Source organism: Oncorhynchus mykiss, chromosome 3 (assembly GCF_013265735.2).
Source record: "Oncorhynchus mykiss isolate Arlee chromosome 3, USDA_OmykA_1.1, whole genome shotgun sequence".
NCBI classification, from domain to species: Eukaryota; Metazoa; Chordata; class Actinopteri; order Salmoniformes; family Salmonidae; genus Oncorhynchus; species Oncorhynchus mykiss.
Genome location: NC_048567.1, coordinates 51,972,836 through 51,990,174, shown reverse-complemented (window position 1 = coordinate 51,990,174; position 17,339 = coordinate 51,972,836). Strand labels below are relative to the sequence as shown.

At 40.9% G+C, this 17,339-nt stretch overlaps 1 protein-coding gene across 2 annotated transcripts in view; it reads left to right on the top strand.

Moving 5' to 3' along the window:
- Positions 1-17,339, top strand: part of LOC110520175 (contactin-associated protein-like 5) — a 119,343-nt gene that overhangs the window by 85,502 nt on the left and 16,502 nt on the right. The window contains exons 10-13 of one of the 2 annotated variants that reach the window (XM_021597306.2): positions 6,276-6,429; positions 8,964-9,070; positions 12,030-12,149; positions 12,736-12,936. In XM_021597306.2, coding sequence (XP_021452981.1) covers positions 6,276-6,429; positions 8,964-9,070; positions 12,030-12,149; positions 12,736-12,936 — 582 coding nt within the window. Of the gene's footprint in view, positions 1-6,254; positions 6,430-8,963; positions 9,071-12,029; positions 12,150-12,735; positions 12,937-17,339 lie in introns of both variants that reach the window. The other variant, XM_021597305.2, reaches the window with a different exon arrangement.

The following is a 17,339-nucleotide window of genomic DNA, read 5'->3' as shown; positions in this document are numbered from 1 at the left end:
CATACTCTAAGTTGACTGTGCCTTTAAAGAGCTTGGAAAATTCCAGAAAATGATGTCATGGCTTTAGAAACTTCTGATAGGCTAATGGACATAATTTGAGTCAATTGGAGGTATACCTGTGGCTGTAATTCAAGGCCTACCTTCAAACTCAGTGCCTCTTTGCTTGACATCATGGGAAAATCAAAAGAAATCAGCCAAGACTTCAGATATTTGTAGACCTCCACAAGGCTGGTTCATCCTTGGGAGCAATTTCCAAACGCCTGACTGTAACACGTTCATCTGTACAAACAATAGTACGCAAGTATAAACACCATTGGACCACGCAGCCGTGATACTGCTCAGGAAGGAGACGCATACTGTCTCCTAGAGTTGAACGTACTTTGGTGCGAAAAGTGCAAATCAATCCCAGACCAACAGCAAAATACCTTGTGAAGATGCCTGAGGAAACAGGTACAAAAGTATCTATTATCCACAGTAAAACAAGTCCTATACCGATATAACCTGAGAGGCCGCTCATCAAGGAAGAAGCCACTGCTCCAAAACTGCCATAAAAAGCCAGACTACGGTTTGCAACTGCACATGGGGACAAAGACCGTACTTTTTGGCGAAATGTCCTTCGGCCTGATGAAACAAAAATATAACTATTATGTTCTGTTTGGAGGAAAAAGGGGGAGGCTTGCAAGCCGAAGAACACCATCCCAACCGTGAAGCACAGGGGTGACAGCATCATGTTGTGGGGGGGTGTTTTGATGCAGGAGGGACTGGTGCACTTCAGAAAATAGATTGCTTCATGAGGAAGGTAAATGATGTGGATATATTGAAGCAACATCTGAAGACATCAGTCAGGAAGTTAAAGCTTGGTCGCAAATAGGTCTTCCAAATGGACAATGACCCCAAGCATACTTCCAAAGTTGTGGCAACAAGTCAAGGTATTGGAGTGGCCATTACAAAGCCCTGACCTCAATCCCATAGACAATTTGTGGGCAGAACTGAAAATGCCTGTGCGAGCAAGAAGGCCTACAAGCCTGACTCAGTTACACCAGCTCAGTCAGGAGGAATGGGCCAAAATTCACCCAACTTATTGTGGGAAGCTTGGGGAAGCCTACCCGAAACGTTTGACCCACGTTAAACAATTTAAAGCAATACTACCAAATACTAAAATGGTGATCCTAACTGCCCGAAGACAGGGAATTTTTTCCAGGATTAAATGTCAGGAATTGTGAAAAACTGAGTTTAAATGTATTTGGCTAAGGTGTATGTAATCTTCTGACTTCTGTAGTTTTGTCACAATAATTTGTCTGACAAACAGAGAACTTTGCATGCTGCAGGCTCAGGCATGGATCAAAGCTGGCGAGACATTCAATGACATCATCAAGAGTTATGCAGGACCCTATGTCAGAGAGGTGTTTTTGTGACCACATAGTGTCCTACTAATAGCCCTTGTGAAAAACAAGTGTTTGAGAACATGTTTTCAAATACCTCCAGGGCCGATACACAAGTTCCTTACTTTTTCCCCCTTCTGCTTGCCTCTTCCATTTTTGCAGTAATGCTGCAATTAGTTGGTTTTAATTTTGGGTAGAGCAGACATTTCCGTGTTAGCTGCATGTGTAACATATTTATGATATCATTTACAAAGTTTGACCTTTTTTAAACTTTTTTTTTTAAATAATGTTTTTTAAATCAATTGGTATATTTGAGTTTAACTACAATATTTATTGTATTATTTCATTTTCAAATAATCGAAAGTGAGCAGTTGTAATCTGAATAAAGATACAAAGGCCATTCTTGGACATGGGGTGAGACATTCTTACTAATTTGATAGAAAATCAGTACGGATTTAATTATAACTTTTGTATGACTGACACCTTCAGTGATAGGTCTAATGCTTTAGTATTTAATAATTTCTGCCCTCCGAAATCATATTCATTATATAAATAGGCCCATTTGCACCTTCATCAGATTAACCGCAACATGTCGGCTAAAGCGATTTAATTCATGAATGCATTTGAACGTTTTTAATATTGTGATAATGAAAAGCAAAATAATCCTAACATTTCCAAATAAAAATCGGATTGATTTATCAAGACCAGTCTCCATGCTATGTAATTCAGTGATATTTATTCCCATAGTAAATCGATATGGATCCGTTAATATATATACAGTGCCTTGCGAAAGTATTCAGCCCCCTTGAACTTTGCGACCTTTTGCCACATTTCAGGCTTCAAACATAAAGATATAAAACTGTATTTTTTTCAGCAACAAGTGGGACACAATCATGAAGTGGAACGACATTTATTGGATATTTCAAACTTTTTTAACAAATCAAAAACTGAAAAATTGGGCGTGCAAAATGATTCAGCCCCTTTACTTTCAGTGCAGCAAACTCTCTCCAGAAGTTCAGTGAGGATCTCTGAATGATCCAATGTTGACCTAAATGACTAATGATGATAAATACAATCCACCTGTGTGTAATCAAGTCTCCGTATTAATGCACCTGCACTGTGATAGTCTCAGAGGTCCGTTAAAAGCGCAGAGAGCATCATGAAGAACAAGGAACACACCAGGCAGGTCCGAGATACTGTTGTGAAGAAGTTTAAAGCCGGATTTGGATACAAAAATATTTCCCAAGCTTTAAACATCCCAAGGAGCACTGTGCAAGCGATAATATTGAAATGGAAGGAGTATCAGACCACTGCAAATCTACCAAGACCTGGCCGTCCCTCTAAACTTTCAGCTCATACAAGGAGAAGACTGATCAGAGATGCAGCCAAGAGGCCCATGATCACTCTGGATGAACTGCAGAGATCTACAGCTGAAGTGGGAGACTCTGTCCATAGGACAACAATCAGTCGTATATTGCACAAATCTGGCCTTTATGGAAGAGTGGCAAGAAGAAAGCCATTTCTTAAAGATATCCATAAAAAGTGTCGTTTAAAGTTTGCCACAAGCCACCTGGGAGACACACCAAACATGTGGAAGAAGGTGCTCTGGTCAGATGAAACCAAAATTGAACTTTTTGGCAACAATGCAAAACTTTATGTTTGGCGTAAAAGCAACACAGCTCATCACCCTGAACACACCATCCCCACTGTCAAACATGGTGGTGGCAGCATCATGGTTTGGGCCTGCTTTTCTTCAGCAGGGACAGGGAAGATGGTTAAAATTGATGGGAAGATGGATGGAGCCAAATACAGGACCATTCTGGAAGAAAACCTGATGGAGTCTACAAAAGACCTGAGACTGGGACGGAGATTTGTCTTCCAACAAGACAATGATCCAAAACATAAAGCAAAATCTACAATGGAATGGTTCAAAAATAAACATATCCAGGTGTTAGAATGGCCAAGTCAAAGTCCAGATCTGAATCCAATCGAGAATCTGTGGAAAGAACTGAAAACTGCTGTTCACAAATGCTCTCCATCCAACCTCACTGAGCTCGAGCTGTTTTGCAAGGAGGAATGGGAAAAAATGTCAGTCTCTCGATGTGCAAAACTGATAGAGACATACCCCAAGCGACTTACAGCTGTAATCGCAGCAAAAGGTGGCGCTACAAAGTATTAACTTAAGGGGGCTGAATAATTTTGCACGCCCAATTTTTTCAGTTTTTGATTTGTTAAAAAAGTTTGAAATATCCAATAAATGTCGTTCCACTTCATGATTGTGTCCCACTTGTTGTTGATTCTTCACAAAATAATACAGTTTTATGTATTTATGTTTGAAGCCTGAAATGTGGCAAAAGGTCGCAAAATTCAAGGGGGCCGAATACTTTCGCAAGGCACTGTATATCCAAAAACCTCAGTTTACATTGGCGCCATGTTCAGAAATGCCTACAAAACATCCGGAGAAATTGCAGAGATTGCCACATCAAATAACAGAAATACTCATCACAAACTTTGATGAAAGATACAGGTTTTACATAGAATTAAAGATAAACTTGTTCTTAACGCAACCACTGTATCAGATTTTAAAAATGCTTTACGGCAAAAGCACAATATTTAATAATCTGAGAACAGCCTTCAGCCACAAAAGCAAGCCATATAGTTACCCGCCAAATTGTGGAGTCAACAAAAGTCATAAATAGCCATATAAATCTTCACTTACCTTTGCTGATCTTCGTCGGAATGCACTCCCAGGACTCCCACTTCCACAATAAATGTTTGTTTACGTCCATATTTATGTCCAAATACCTCCGTTTTGTTTGCGCGTTTAGTTCACTACTCCAAAGGCACAATGCGCGAGCGCAAAATCCAGACGAAAAGTCAAAAGAGTTCCATTACAGTTTGTAGAAACATGTCAAACGATGTTTACAATCAATCCTTAGGGTCTTTTTATAATAAATCTTCAATAATATTCCAACCGAACAATAGCATATTCATTACAGAGCAAAAAGAAGGAATTGGGTGCCCGCGTGACCACGCAGTAAACAACTGATTGGCCTCAGCCTAGTCCACTTGTTGAAACAGCTCTTATTCGACACCCTTCCACAATTGAAGCCTCAAACAACTTTCTAAAGACTGTTGACATCTGCTGGAAGCCTTGGGAAGTGCAACCTGGCCCCATAGACACAGAATATTGGATAGGCAATCACTTAAATGAAACTACAAACCTTAGAATTGTCTCAGGTTTTCGCCTGCCATATGAGTTCTGTTATACTCACAGGCATCATTCAAACAGTTTTAGAAACTTCAGAGTGTTTTCTATCCAATACTACTAATAATATGTATATATTAGCATCTGGGACAGAGTAGCAGGCAGTTTACTCTGGGAACCTTATTCATCCAAGCTACTCAATACTGCCCCCCTGTCACCAAGAAGTTAATCAGGGTGATTTTTTCACAAATAGACAGGTATTTTCATCAATGGCACGTTGTTTGAAGAGTCCACAAACAGGAGGTAGAGTTCCAGAGCTCACAGGTGTGGCTGGCATGGATTGTGACTCCATCTCATTCCTCGCCCTCTTCAACTCGTTTTTCTCCACCTGACTCTCCACCAATGCCGCCTGACTCTCTGCCAATGACGTGACTCTCCGCCAATACCTCCTGGTTCTGGACCAATGCATCAGCTGATTCATTTTACAATCACAATCCTAACATGTCCAAATAAGACCAGCTCTGTCATTCAGTAATAATAATAAAAATAATAATCATTGGATAACAGATCATCTCTCAGAACTCATTAAGAGGCAGCTTCTATCTTCAATATAATCATTAATTCAGAAGGTCAAACCCAGAGGTGGCCTGCAGTAGGTTATAATTAATGGAAAATTGCGTGTCAATTTATAAACCATGTGCCATGGAATCGGTACATCTAAAATCTCTTCCCAACTATTTTGCAAAATGGTATATATTTTTATTTATCACAATTTTCTTTAACCAATTTTGTTCTTTAATGCAGGGCTGACAGACGTAACACGTCTGTCGGCCCTGCACTACTTTTCCCCCCTTCCACTTGATAATGGTTCCAATTGACAATTTTTTTTTTAATCAAATAGTATAATTGAGTTTAACCACAGAACCATTTGTTCTGTATTTTCTGGTGGATTAAACTGAAATTGCAACCAACTTTCTCTGGCTTGTTTAAAAAATAACAATATTTTGGAGATGATTTATTTTTCAAATAACCGGAAGAGAGCGGTTGTAATCTGAATAAAGGGGGAAAGGCCATACTTGAACATGGGGTGAGACATTCTTACTCATTTGTAAATAAAGCCAGATTTATTTAGGTTTTTAGAGGGAGACCAACCGAAAGCCCACCGTGCCTATTTTTCGAAAATCGTCAGTCCACATGTCAAATGAAATTCCCCAATTGTATTTACCCAAGTTCTCTCTTAACTCCAGGACCACCGACAGTTTTTGTTGTTGCCTGATGCAGGACTCTAGTGCCAGAGAAGAGAGACTCTCAGACTGAAAACACTTCCATTAATTTACGAAAAGATAGTACATTTGTGCCACAGTTTAGACTACCAATAGTTCCGCGTTCTACCTCCCCCTTGTGATGACAGAATGCCACCATCTACCACTAACGGTCGCGGCATAAGCTCTGAACTTTTAAAAGAAGGTATTTTTGTTTTTATAGGTTATAGGGTATTTTGTGTAGATTTCATTTATTTAATCCGTTTTAAGTCTGTGACGTAACAAAATGTGGGGAAAGTCAAGCGGCCTGAATACTTTGCATTATTACAATAGAAGCTGGTTTGGCAGACGTTTTGTTACGTAAACGTAAACGTTGTTACGTTCTGCTGTGTGTTCCATTAGGCTGTCCCTCCTTGTCCCCAGCTGACCCAGGCTGTGAGAACCCCATGTTGGCGTTCCAGGGTTGCATGCGTCTCATCTCCATCAACAGCCAGCCCATGGACCTGAACCTGGTGCAACAAGGACGGCTGGGAAAGTACAAGGAGCTGCAGTTTGACACATGTGGCATCCATGACAGGTATCACAATTTCTGTATACAATATTAGAATTTTGAAATGATGTGCCAAGGTGACAACCTTCAACTCAAAGCAAATGCATGGGACTTTTGTTTTTTTGCTTATGCAACTAACACAAAACTTAACACTTGATTATTGTCAGACCTTGTTTGATATAGTATGTCCCAGCAACTCTGTTTGGATTGTGCAAGCACATAATTGCTGTCTCATTTGATTTTATGGCGCTGCTATGAAACATTGTAGTTTATTTTGGACCTGAAGCTTGTGAAATCCTTTTCTCACAGCTGAAGTGTGAGCAAATGAACATTAACACACGTTCTAAGGCAGGGGACCTTTGAAGTCAGCAGCCTTTACAAGGGTCTACAGTAATTACTGAGGAGGGTTGAGTAATTATAGAAACGTGGTAGGTTCCTATGTTGCCCAATGGAAAAAGCAGCTGATTGGGACTCTGCTTTCGACTGTGTCTCTAATTAACTGTGACTGGAGTCAGAGTGCCGATTGACTGATTGCCAGACTGACAGTCTACTGTACAATTTTTACTGGGATGAAACCAAGGAACCAGTTAACCTAAGAGACAAGATCCCCTGAGAAGTGATGATGAGGAGAAGAGCTTATTTTTCTTTGGTGTTTCCAAAAGTGTCGGGAGCAAAATGTCTCATGTTATGACACCTCACCGAACATATTTTAATTGGGAACCTAGCATGAGAAACAGTAAGCAAAAATAATTGTGGCAAAGCTCAAAAGAGGCAACTTGTTTCTTAGTGTTAAAATCTTGAACATTCTTTTGCTATTTTTATGTATAGAACCAGCGCCCAATACATTAGTCAAAGCACAATACGAATAATCCAATGTCTGCATGCATTGCTATACTGTAATTAGACTAAACACTATTTCAGGATCTGCAACATGGGAGTGTTTTTGGAGAACTGGTGATTTAAACCGCACCCATTTCTGAATGACTTTGTATTTCGTTCCTGTGGTGAGGATTAAGCACGGTGTTTATGCTTGTGGGGTTCCAATAATCAGCACAATAAAAAAAAGGCTTCCATCTTCAACCTTTTCAATATAATGACAATCTACTTATAATTGCGTCACCTCCACTGTAACGGGCAAATCACTGCAATCAAACAAGATTACTACATACCCTGGGAGTTGTTCTTTCTATCGTCTTGCCTTTTTAGAAAGTGTTGATTTATTCTTCCCCCTGCTCAACACTGCCTGTATATTCATAGTATAACATAGCAAAGCTAGGCCTCCCTCTGTCTCTCTCCATCACCAATTCTCCAGCTTTAAAACATTCATGAGCAGCTGTCATCCTCCAGGACCCTGCCAGGCTCAGGGTGGCAGTCCCCTAACAGCCAGCGCAGGTTGACTGGAAGACCACGGCCTCCGCATGCCACCGTGGAGGTGGGGGCCATGGGTTCCTAGGAATGTTCAATAAAGCCATTAAGGGACATGCCCAACCTAACTCAGCACTTTGGCGTGTGACATATTTTAAAGAAAAGCAATTCATTTCTTTGTCAGCGAGGGAACTAATTACATAACACAAAAAAACTCGAAGAGATTATAGTATCTTTTGTTGAAGAGCTTTCCTTGCCATTCACTCCGACCACTAAAACTTTATTGTCCGGTTTATTGCGGAGGAACAGTTCTGCAAGTTGAGCAGCATAATTTTATGGTCCACGAAAGCCTTTTTCTGTGTGCATGAATAAAAATAGCACAGCAATAATTAAACCATCACCTGAACATTATCCGGAGAACAGTTGACTCCTTTTGTAGTGCTAAATAGGTAAATGGGTATTGTAATAGCTGTGTTGTATGTACAACCCCCACTAAACCAGAGCTCCCCTGGGACAGGTTTCACAATTGAAGCGGAATTAAATAATATATGCAAGCTTAAAAGGCAGGTAATTTTAGAAGGTACAGAGGCATGAGGAAGGCACTATTAATCAGAGTGTCTTTCCATAGCCAGTTTCACTGGTACTTTTTCTGCATATTGTTAACATTTACAGAGACCTCAGACGATTTGCAAAAATGTCATTGTAGAGAGGGAGAGAGGTGAGGAGAGTGGGGTTGGGTTGCTTGCACCTGCCATAGCCATGCATGTTTACAAACAACTGCCGGCACAAACATCTGCTTTACTTGAATTTGAGCCCCACACAAAAAAATCAACAATAACAAAATTGTTATGAAAATCTAAACTCAATATTCTGTTTGCTAAATCTATTGTCACTGGAGAGTTTTGTATGTAGATGCTCATCTTTAAACGGCTCCCTGTGAAATTAGACTGTGTCAGGAATAATTCAAATTTTAAGTCTTACAGTCGTTTTGTTGTTAAGAAGATGTTAAAAGACCTGCCATCGTCAGTCAAGCATATTTTGTAATGTCCTCAAAACCATTATCTCCAGCTAGTTCAGTTCAGTCAGAGAGTGGGAACAACCACATTGTTTTAGCATTGCTGTCTCCATGACTTTGCCTCTCTAGTACCAGGTTACTTGGATTCCTTCTCACTGTCTGATCTTCCCTGTCTCTCTAGATGTCTGCCCAACTTCTGTGAACATGGAGGGCAGTGTTCCCAGTCCTGGAACACCTTCTACTGTGACTGCTCTGGAACAGGATACGCTGGAGCCACCTGCCACAACTGTGAGTCCTTCCTGCTTTCCGGCTGTATGGGACATGACTGGGCTGACCTCTGTACCCATTGTGTTTTATTGTGTAAATACACTAGATGACCAAAAGTATGTGGACACCTGCTTGTCAAACATCTTATTCCAAAATCATGGGCATTAATATGGACTTGCTGCAATAACAGCCTCCACTCTTCTGGGAAGGCTTTGCACTAGATGTTGGAACATTGCTGCGGGGACTTGCTTCTATTAATCTACAAGAGCATTAGTGATGTTGGGTGATTAGGCCTGGCTCGCAGTCGGTGTTCCAATTCATCCCAAAGGTGTTTGATGAGTTGAGGTCAGTGCTCTGTGCACTGGGGGCATTGGCATGCTGAAGCAGGAAAGGGCCTTCCCCAAACTGTTGCCACAAAGTTGGAAGCACAGAATAATCTTGAATGTCATTGTAATCTATAATGTCATTGTATGCTATAGCTTTAAGATTTCCCTTCACTGGAACTAAGGGGCCTAGCCCGAACCATGAAAAACAGCCCCAGACCATTAATCCTCCTCCACCAAACTTTACAATTGGCACTCTGCATTGGGGTTGGTAGCGTTCTCCTGGCATCCGCCAAATCTATATTCGTCCCTCGGACTGCCAGATGGTGAAACATGATTCATCACTTCAGAGAAAGCTTTTCAATTGCTCCAGAGTCCAATGGCGTGAGCTTTACACAACTCCAGCCAACGCTTGGCATTGCGCATGGGGATCTTAGGCTTGTGTGCGGCTGCTCGGCCTTGGAAACTCATTTCCTGAATCTCCCAAAGAACAGTTATTGTGCTGACGTTGCTTCCAGAGGCAGCTTGGAACTCGGGTAGTGAGTGTTGCAACCGCGGACAGAAGATTTTTACCCGCTACGCCCTTCAGCACTCGGTGGTGAGCTTGTGAGGTCTACCACTTCACGTTGTTGCTCCTAGACATTTCCACTTCACAATAACAGCACTTACAGTTGACTAGGGTAGCTCTAGCAGGGCAGACATTTTACGAACTGACCTGTTGGAAAGCTGGCATCCTATCAAAGTTACTGAGCTCTTCAGTAAGGCTATTCTACTGCCAATCTATGTCTATGGAGATTGCATGGTTGTGTGCTCGATTTTTTACACCTGTCAGCAACGAGTGAGGTTAAAATAGCCGAATCCACTAATTTGAAGGGTTGTCCACATACTTTTGTATATATAGTGTATACTACTCAGCAAAAAAAAAAAAACATTTTTCAGGACCCTGTCTTTCAGAGATAATTTCTAAAAATCCAAATAACTTCACAGATCTTCATTGTAGAGGGTTTAAACACTGTTTCCCATGCTTGTTCAATGAACCATTAACAATTAATGAACATGCACCTGTGGAACGGTCGTTAAGACACTAACAGCTTACAGACGCTAGGCAATTAAGGTAAGTTATGAAAACTTAGGACACGAAAGACTTTCTACTGACTCTGAAAAACACCAAAAGAAAGATGCCCAGGGTCTCTGCTCATCAGCGTGAATGTGCCTTAGGCATGCTGCAAGGAGGCATGAGGACTGCAGATGTGGCCAGTGCAATAAATTGCAATGTCCGTAGTGTGAGACGCCGAAGACAGCGCTACAGGGAGACAGGACAAACATCTGATCGTCCTCGCAGTGGCAGACCACGTGCAGCAACACCTGCACAGGATCGGTACATCCCAACATCACACCTGCGGGACAGGTACAGGATGGCAACAACAACTGTCCGAGTTACACCAGGAACGCCCTCTCCCTCCATCAGTGCTCAGACTGTCCGCAATAGGCTGAGAGAGGCTGGACTGAGGGCTTGTAGGCCTGTTGTAAGGCAGGTCCTCACCAGACATCACCGGCAACAACGTCGCTGGACCAGACAGGTCTGGCAAAAAGTGCTCTTCACTGATGAGTCGCGGTTTTGTCTCACCTTGGGTGATGGTCGGAATCGCGTTTATCGTCGAAGGAATGAGCGTTACACCGAGGCCTGTACTCTGGAGCGGGATCGATTTGGATGTGGAGGGTCCGTCGTGGTCTGGGGCGGTGTGTCACAGCATCATCGGACTGAGCTTGTTGTCATTGCAGGTGATCTCAAGGCTGTGCGTTACATGGAAGACATCCTCCTCCCTCATGTGGTACTCTTCCTGCAGGCTCATCCTGGCATGACCCTCCAGCATGACAATGCCACCAGCCACCAGCCATACTGCTCGTTCTGTGCATGATTTCCTGCAAGACAGGAATGTCAGTGTTCCGCCATGGCCAGCGAAGAGCCCGGATCTCAATCTCATTGAGCACGTCTGGGACCTGTTGGATCGGAGGGTGAGGACTAGGGCCATTCCCCCCAGAAATGTTCGGGAACTTGCAGGTGCCTTGGTGGAAGAGTGGGGTAACATCTCACAGCAAGAACTGGCAAATCTGGTGCAGTCCATGAGGAGGAGATGCACTGCAGTACTTAATGCATCTGGTGGCCACACCAGATACTGACTGTTACTTTGGATTTTGACCCCCCTTTTTCAGGGACACATTATTCCATTTCTGTTAGTCACATGTCTGTGGAACTTGTTCAGTTTATGTCTCAGTTGTTGAATCTTGTTATGTTCATACAAATATTTACACATGTTAAGGTTGCTGAAAATCAATGCAGTTGACCACTATTCCCATTCTGTTTCACTGTGTAAATAAACAATCTAGTCTCACTATTTCCATATCTAATATGTTGTTTTAAGGTTTAGCCATAGATTGTTTTGCATACTTCGAGGGTGTTTGATGAGATATGAGACACTATAGTTATTGTTAGGTCACCATCACATTTTAAATGGAAACAAATACAAAATATACACAACCCTATAATACAACTGTTTCTGCAAGCGTTTTTCTTTTTGTAACAGCCTGTGACAACATTTTATTACCCTACTCAAATTGTATTTTCATTCTCTACTCCCATGTGTATTCCTCTGTAGCCATCTATGAGGCATCATGTGAGGCCTACAGGCTGACTGGCAGCTCCTCAGGCTACTTCTCCATTGATCCAGATGGCAGTGGACCTCTGGGGGCGACACAGGTCTTTTGCAACATGACAGGTGAGCTGCCATCCTGGCCCTCAACCCCACATAGACATTTAGACTGATGGCCTTTATGATCTTGTTGTCAGACTAATCTAGATTTTCAGCCAGAATTATACTTTAGATCGCATTGACATTGATCATAATCCAACAATATTATGATAATTCGGATCAATCTCAGTCTATTTCATTGATCTTCATGGGCTTTGTTTAAGATAGGTACATTCTAGATTAAATGCATTTTTCTTTTCCCTTTATCCCTTTATTTGGGAAGCAGCCACATTAGACCGTTTCATATCTGTAAAATCAGAATGCACTCTAGCGAGGATGACAGAGACTGACTGGTAATTAGGGGGGCTGTCAGATATGTAAATACCTCCCAGTTTGGTACAGGATCATGAATAATCATACATCATATTCAAATCACTCCTCGAAATGAAACTTAACGTATAATCACTACTGTGCTCTCAGATTCTGACTCTGACTTTCTGACTTGTCATCCTCAATTATTCTATTTATGCATGTGCCTTTTTACATCTGTTTTTAAAAGTGTCAAAATAAACTAAACTAAAACCTGTTTATTTGCTCCATATTGTGTGTGTAGAGGACAAGGTGTGGACAGTGGTGACCCACAACAGCACAGATCCAGTCAGGGTCCAGGGTTCTACTCTCCAAAAGCCCTACGTTATGAAGTTCAACTACAGCGCCTCACCTGAACAACTGATGGCCCTCGTGGCCGGGTCAGAGCAGTGTCAACAGGAAGTAGTATACAGCTGCAGGAAGTCCCGCCTCTTTAACACTTGGGGTGAGCATTTCCCGTATTGGCTTGCAACACGACCAAAACTTTATCTCCTCAAAACAGTTCAGTTACAGATATTTCTCACATTTCACTTTGCAGGCAACCGAAGCACAAACCATTTAATAGCCATTGTTTGTCCATGTAGAGTTTGTCTATTCCCAGCTGTATAAATTCTATTGAACATTGTTTGTGTGCCGTCGCATGGGGAGTTGAAGAATTCATCTAGCCAGTCAGACCCCTTTATTCCCTCAGTTTTCTCATCGCTTGGGGAGAACCCAACTATAGGTTAATCATTTATGAAAAATGTATGTAGTCAGATCTCTATGAGGTGAATATAATGTCACCGCAGACAATAAACAACTTTATTATGCCCAAACAACAAGATCATTAAAGGAAGAAAATACTTTTATTTTCAGGCCCAGTAGATATGAAACAAAACATAATTGCTTTCATTGTTTACTTGAATGCTTCGGAAACCGTTGTTGTCTAAAAAAGAAGAGATTTAAAAACACAGCTCACTGTAATTGGACTTACAAACAAAAGAGGCTCCTTATATTACCACTGTAACCATGTTTCCATCCAGTTTTTTATGCAAGTAAAATCATAGTACAAAAAACAAAATGGCAGCTGTAATGGAAACAGGAAGATTCGGTGTAATTTTATAAATGCAGACAGATCATTTGTTCATTCAACATGTTGGGATCTTTTTGTGTCGGTAAAATGTATAAGCAGGAAATGGTGGTGGAAACGCCTTTAATGCACAAATATTGATATAATAACCATCATATCGAAGTAAATCAGGAGTCACGCGATGATATGGTGTGTGGTCCTCCCACTACGACTCGGGAAACCATTCAGTTTATTAAGCTACAGATAAAATAAGTTGTGATTAAACTTCACAGGGTGGTGAAAGTGCACGGTGATGAGCTTGATGCTGCTTTCCGATCAATATTGCAGGTCTTATTCTGGTGACATCATGATCGATGCTTGACTACCGTTTGACAAATAAAAACATTCTCGCTCTTATCCATAATAATCTCATCAAATAGACTAGCATACCCTCACAGCCTACCCGCACTGAGTCTGCGAGCTGTTGGCTAGAGCGCAGGTGCCAAGACCAGAGTAGGCACATTTGCTATTTAACACATCAGTTTTTGTGACCAAACTGTCGGTAAAGTTGAAAATGCAATGGAAACGCATTGAACTTTCGGTTTTAATTCAGTACATGAACACTTATGCGAAAATGTACATTTCGTCTTGACTACGTCGTCACACACTGGTTTTTATATCCTCAAAAAGTCAGTTTAGTGGAAACATAGCACTGGTGGGAAATGTTCATATTTTGTTTATGCAGATTCCTGAATATTTGCATGAAAACCTGTCGCCAATTGAATGGAAACCTAGCTAATGATGCACTTTCTATCCTGCTGTATAAAAGATGGCTTTTTTCATGCTACATCATAAGAAGCTTTACAGAAAGGTTATCATTATGGCCAGGCCTACACTTCATTTGCCAGAGACAGAAATAGATCCATATGCTAAATATAAGCTGCATAATGTGAAAAACCGAAAGAGGTTGAACTGAAGCAAACAAGAAGGGATTTGTAAAAAAGCGGATTATCATAACATGATAACTTCTACTTCATATGTACATGTTTCATCTGCATGAAAAAGGGAAACTTTATATTGCTCACCTTTTCACGATACTGACAGGAAGATCTTACATTACATCATATTTGAGAAATCAGGAAACATTTACTCTCACCATTTATCTAGATGAAAGCATCACCTTGTCTCTCCTGTCATTTGAAAATTCCAAGTAATTTATTCTCTGGAAGAGTCTTGATAAATAAGTTATTCCTAACTCCTTGAGAGTAGCTCATATCCCTATACGGAAATATAGATTTAATCAGATCTTCCCCTTTGTTTGAGCACGTTTGGAAACCAATTTCCTCGTGATTACTTTGATTTAACTGGAAAACAATACACGGACACCACTTCCGTTAAGCTGATCTATGGAAGTGTATTGTTGAATTATTAACCTAGCTCTTATCCCAGACTCCCCAAAACCATAATTATATCCTCAAACTATATCTGACGCTAATGGAAAGCAAACAACTGATTTATTGCGATTCATCATGATGGTTGAACGTTTTTGAAAGAATCTTGATGCAAATATTAAAATCAGGCTATATATACTTTAAAAAACTTTTACTAGGCAATGCAGTTAGGAACAAATTCTTATTTACAATGACAGCCTACCAGGGAACAATGGGTTAACTGCCTTGTTCAGGGTGAGAACGACAGACTTTTACCTTGTTAGCTCAGGGATTCGATCCAGCAACCTTCCGGTTACTGGCCCAACCCTCTAACCACTAGGCTACCTGCTACCTTCTATATCAAACTTTATTTTAGCATCAATGCATGAATATGGGGAAATCCTATGGTGTAGAATTACCACCACTCCAAACTCATAAATTATAGTACAGTTGAAGTCGGAAGTTTACATACACTTAGGTTGGAGTCATTAAAAATCATTTTTCAACCACTCCATAAGTGTCTTGTTAACAAACTATAGTTTTGGCAAGTTTGTTAGTACATGTACTTTGTGCATGACACAAGTCATTTCTCCAAAAATTGTTTACAGACAGATTATTTCACTTATAATTCACTGTATCACAATTCCAGTGGGTCAGAAGTTTACATACTCTAAGTTGACTGTGCTTTTTAAACAGCATGGAAAATTCCAGAAAATTATGTCATGGCTTTAGAAGCTTCTAATAGGCAAATGTATATCATTTGAGTCAATTGGAGGTGTGTGGATGTATTTCATGGCTTTACCTTCAAACTCAGTGCCTTGACATCATGGGAATATCAAAATAAATCAACCAAGACCACAGAAAAACAATTGTAGACCTCCACAAATCTGGTTCATCCTTGGGAACAATTTCTAAACGCCTGAAGGTACCACATTCATCTGTACAAACAGTAGTACGCAAGTATAAACACCATGGGACCATGCAGCCGTCATGTCGCTCAGGAAGGAGAAGCGTTCTGTCTAGAGATGAACGTACTTCTGTGCGAAAAGCACAAATCAATCCCAGAACAACAGCAAAGGACCTTGTGAAGATGCTAGAGGAAACAAGTACAAAAGTATCTATATCCCCAGTAAAATGAGTCCTATATCGACATAACCTGAAAGGCCACTCAGCAAGGAAGAAGCCACTGCTCCAAAACCACCATAAAAGCCGGATGGTTAGCAACTGCACATGGGGACAAAGATCATACTTTTTGGAGAAATGTCCTTTGGTCTGATGAAACAAATATATAACTATTTGGCCATGATGACCATTGTTGTGTTTGGAGGAAAAAGGGGGAGGCTTGCAAGCCAAAGAACACCATGCCAACTGTGAAGCAAGGGGGTGGCAGCATCCTGTTGTGGGGGTGCTTTGCTGCAGGAGGGACTGGTGCACTTCATAAAATAGATGGCATCATGAGGGAAGGTAAATTATGTGGATATTTTGAAACAACATCTCAAGACATGAGTCAGGAAGTTAAAGCGTGCAAATGGGTCTTCCAAATGGACAATGACCCCAAGCATACTTCCAAAGTTGTGGCAAAATGGCTTCAGGACAACAATGTCAAGGTATTGGAGTGGCCATCACAAAGCCCTGACCTCAATCCCATAGACAATTTGTGGGCAGAACTGAAAAAGCGTGTGCGAGCAAGGAGGCCTACAAACCTGACTCAGTTACACCAGTTACGTCAGGAGGAATGGGACAAAATTCACCCAACTTATTGTGGGAAGCTTGTGGAAGGCTACCCGAAACGTTTGACCCACGTTAAACAATTTAAAGGCAATGCTACCAAATACTAATTGAGTGTATGTAAACTTCTGACCCACTGGGAATGTGATGAAAGAAATAAAAGCTGAAATACATAATTCTCTCTACTATTATTCTGACATTTCAAATTCTTAAAATAAATTGGTGATCCTAACTGACCTAAAACAGGGAATTTTACCAGGATTAAATGTCAGGAATTGTGAAAAACTGAGTTTAAATGTATTTGGCTAAGGTGTATGTAAACTTCTGACTTCAACTGTATATACTCATCTTATTTCCATGTAATTTGTTATTCCTAAACCATTTCTGTATTCGGTCTATTCTGCTTTGTTTCAATTGAGTAACAATGTCAATTTGACATGATGACCAAAGGCAGAAGAATATTGGATTACATACTTCGGTACACTGTAATCCGTTATCCCACAACATACACTGTCAATGTCAGTCAGTGTGTCTTGACCAGTACCGCTGGTACAAACCCCCCCATGCCAACACTTATCAAATTACTCTCAATGTAATGTTCCTATTATACGGTCCCCACTCTCCCACCACTCTCCTGTCTTA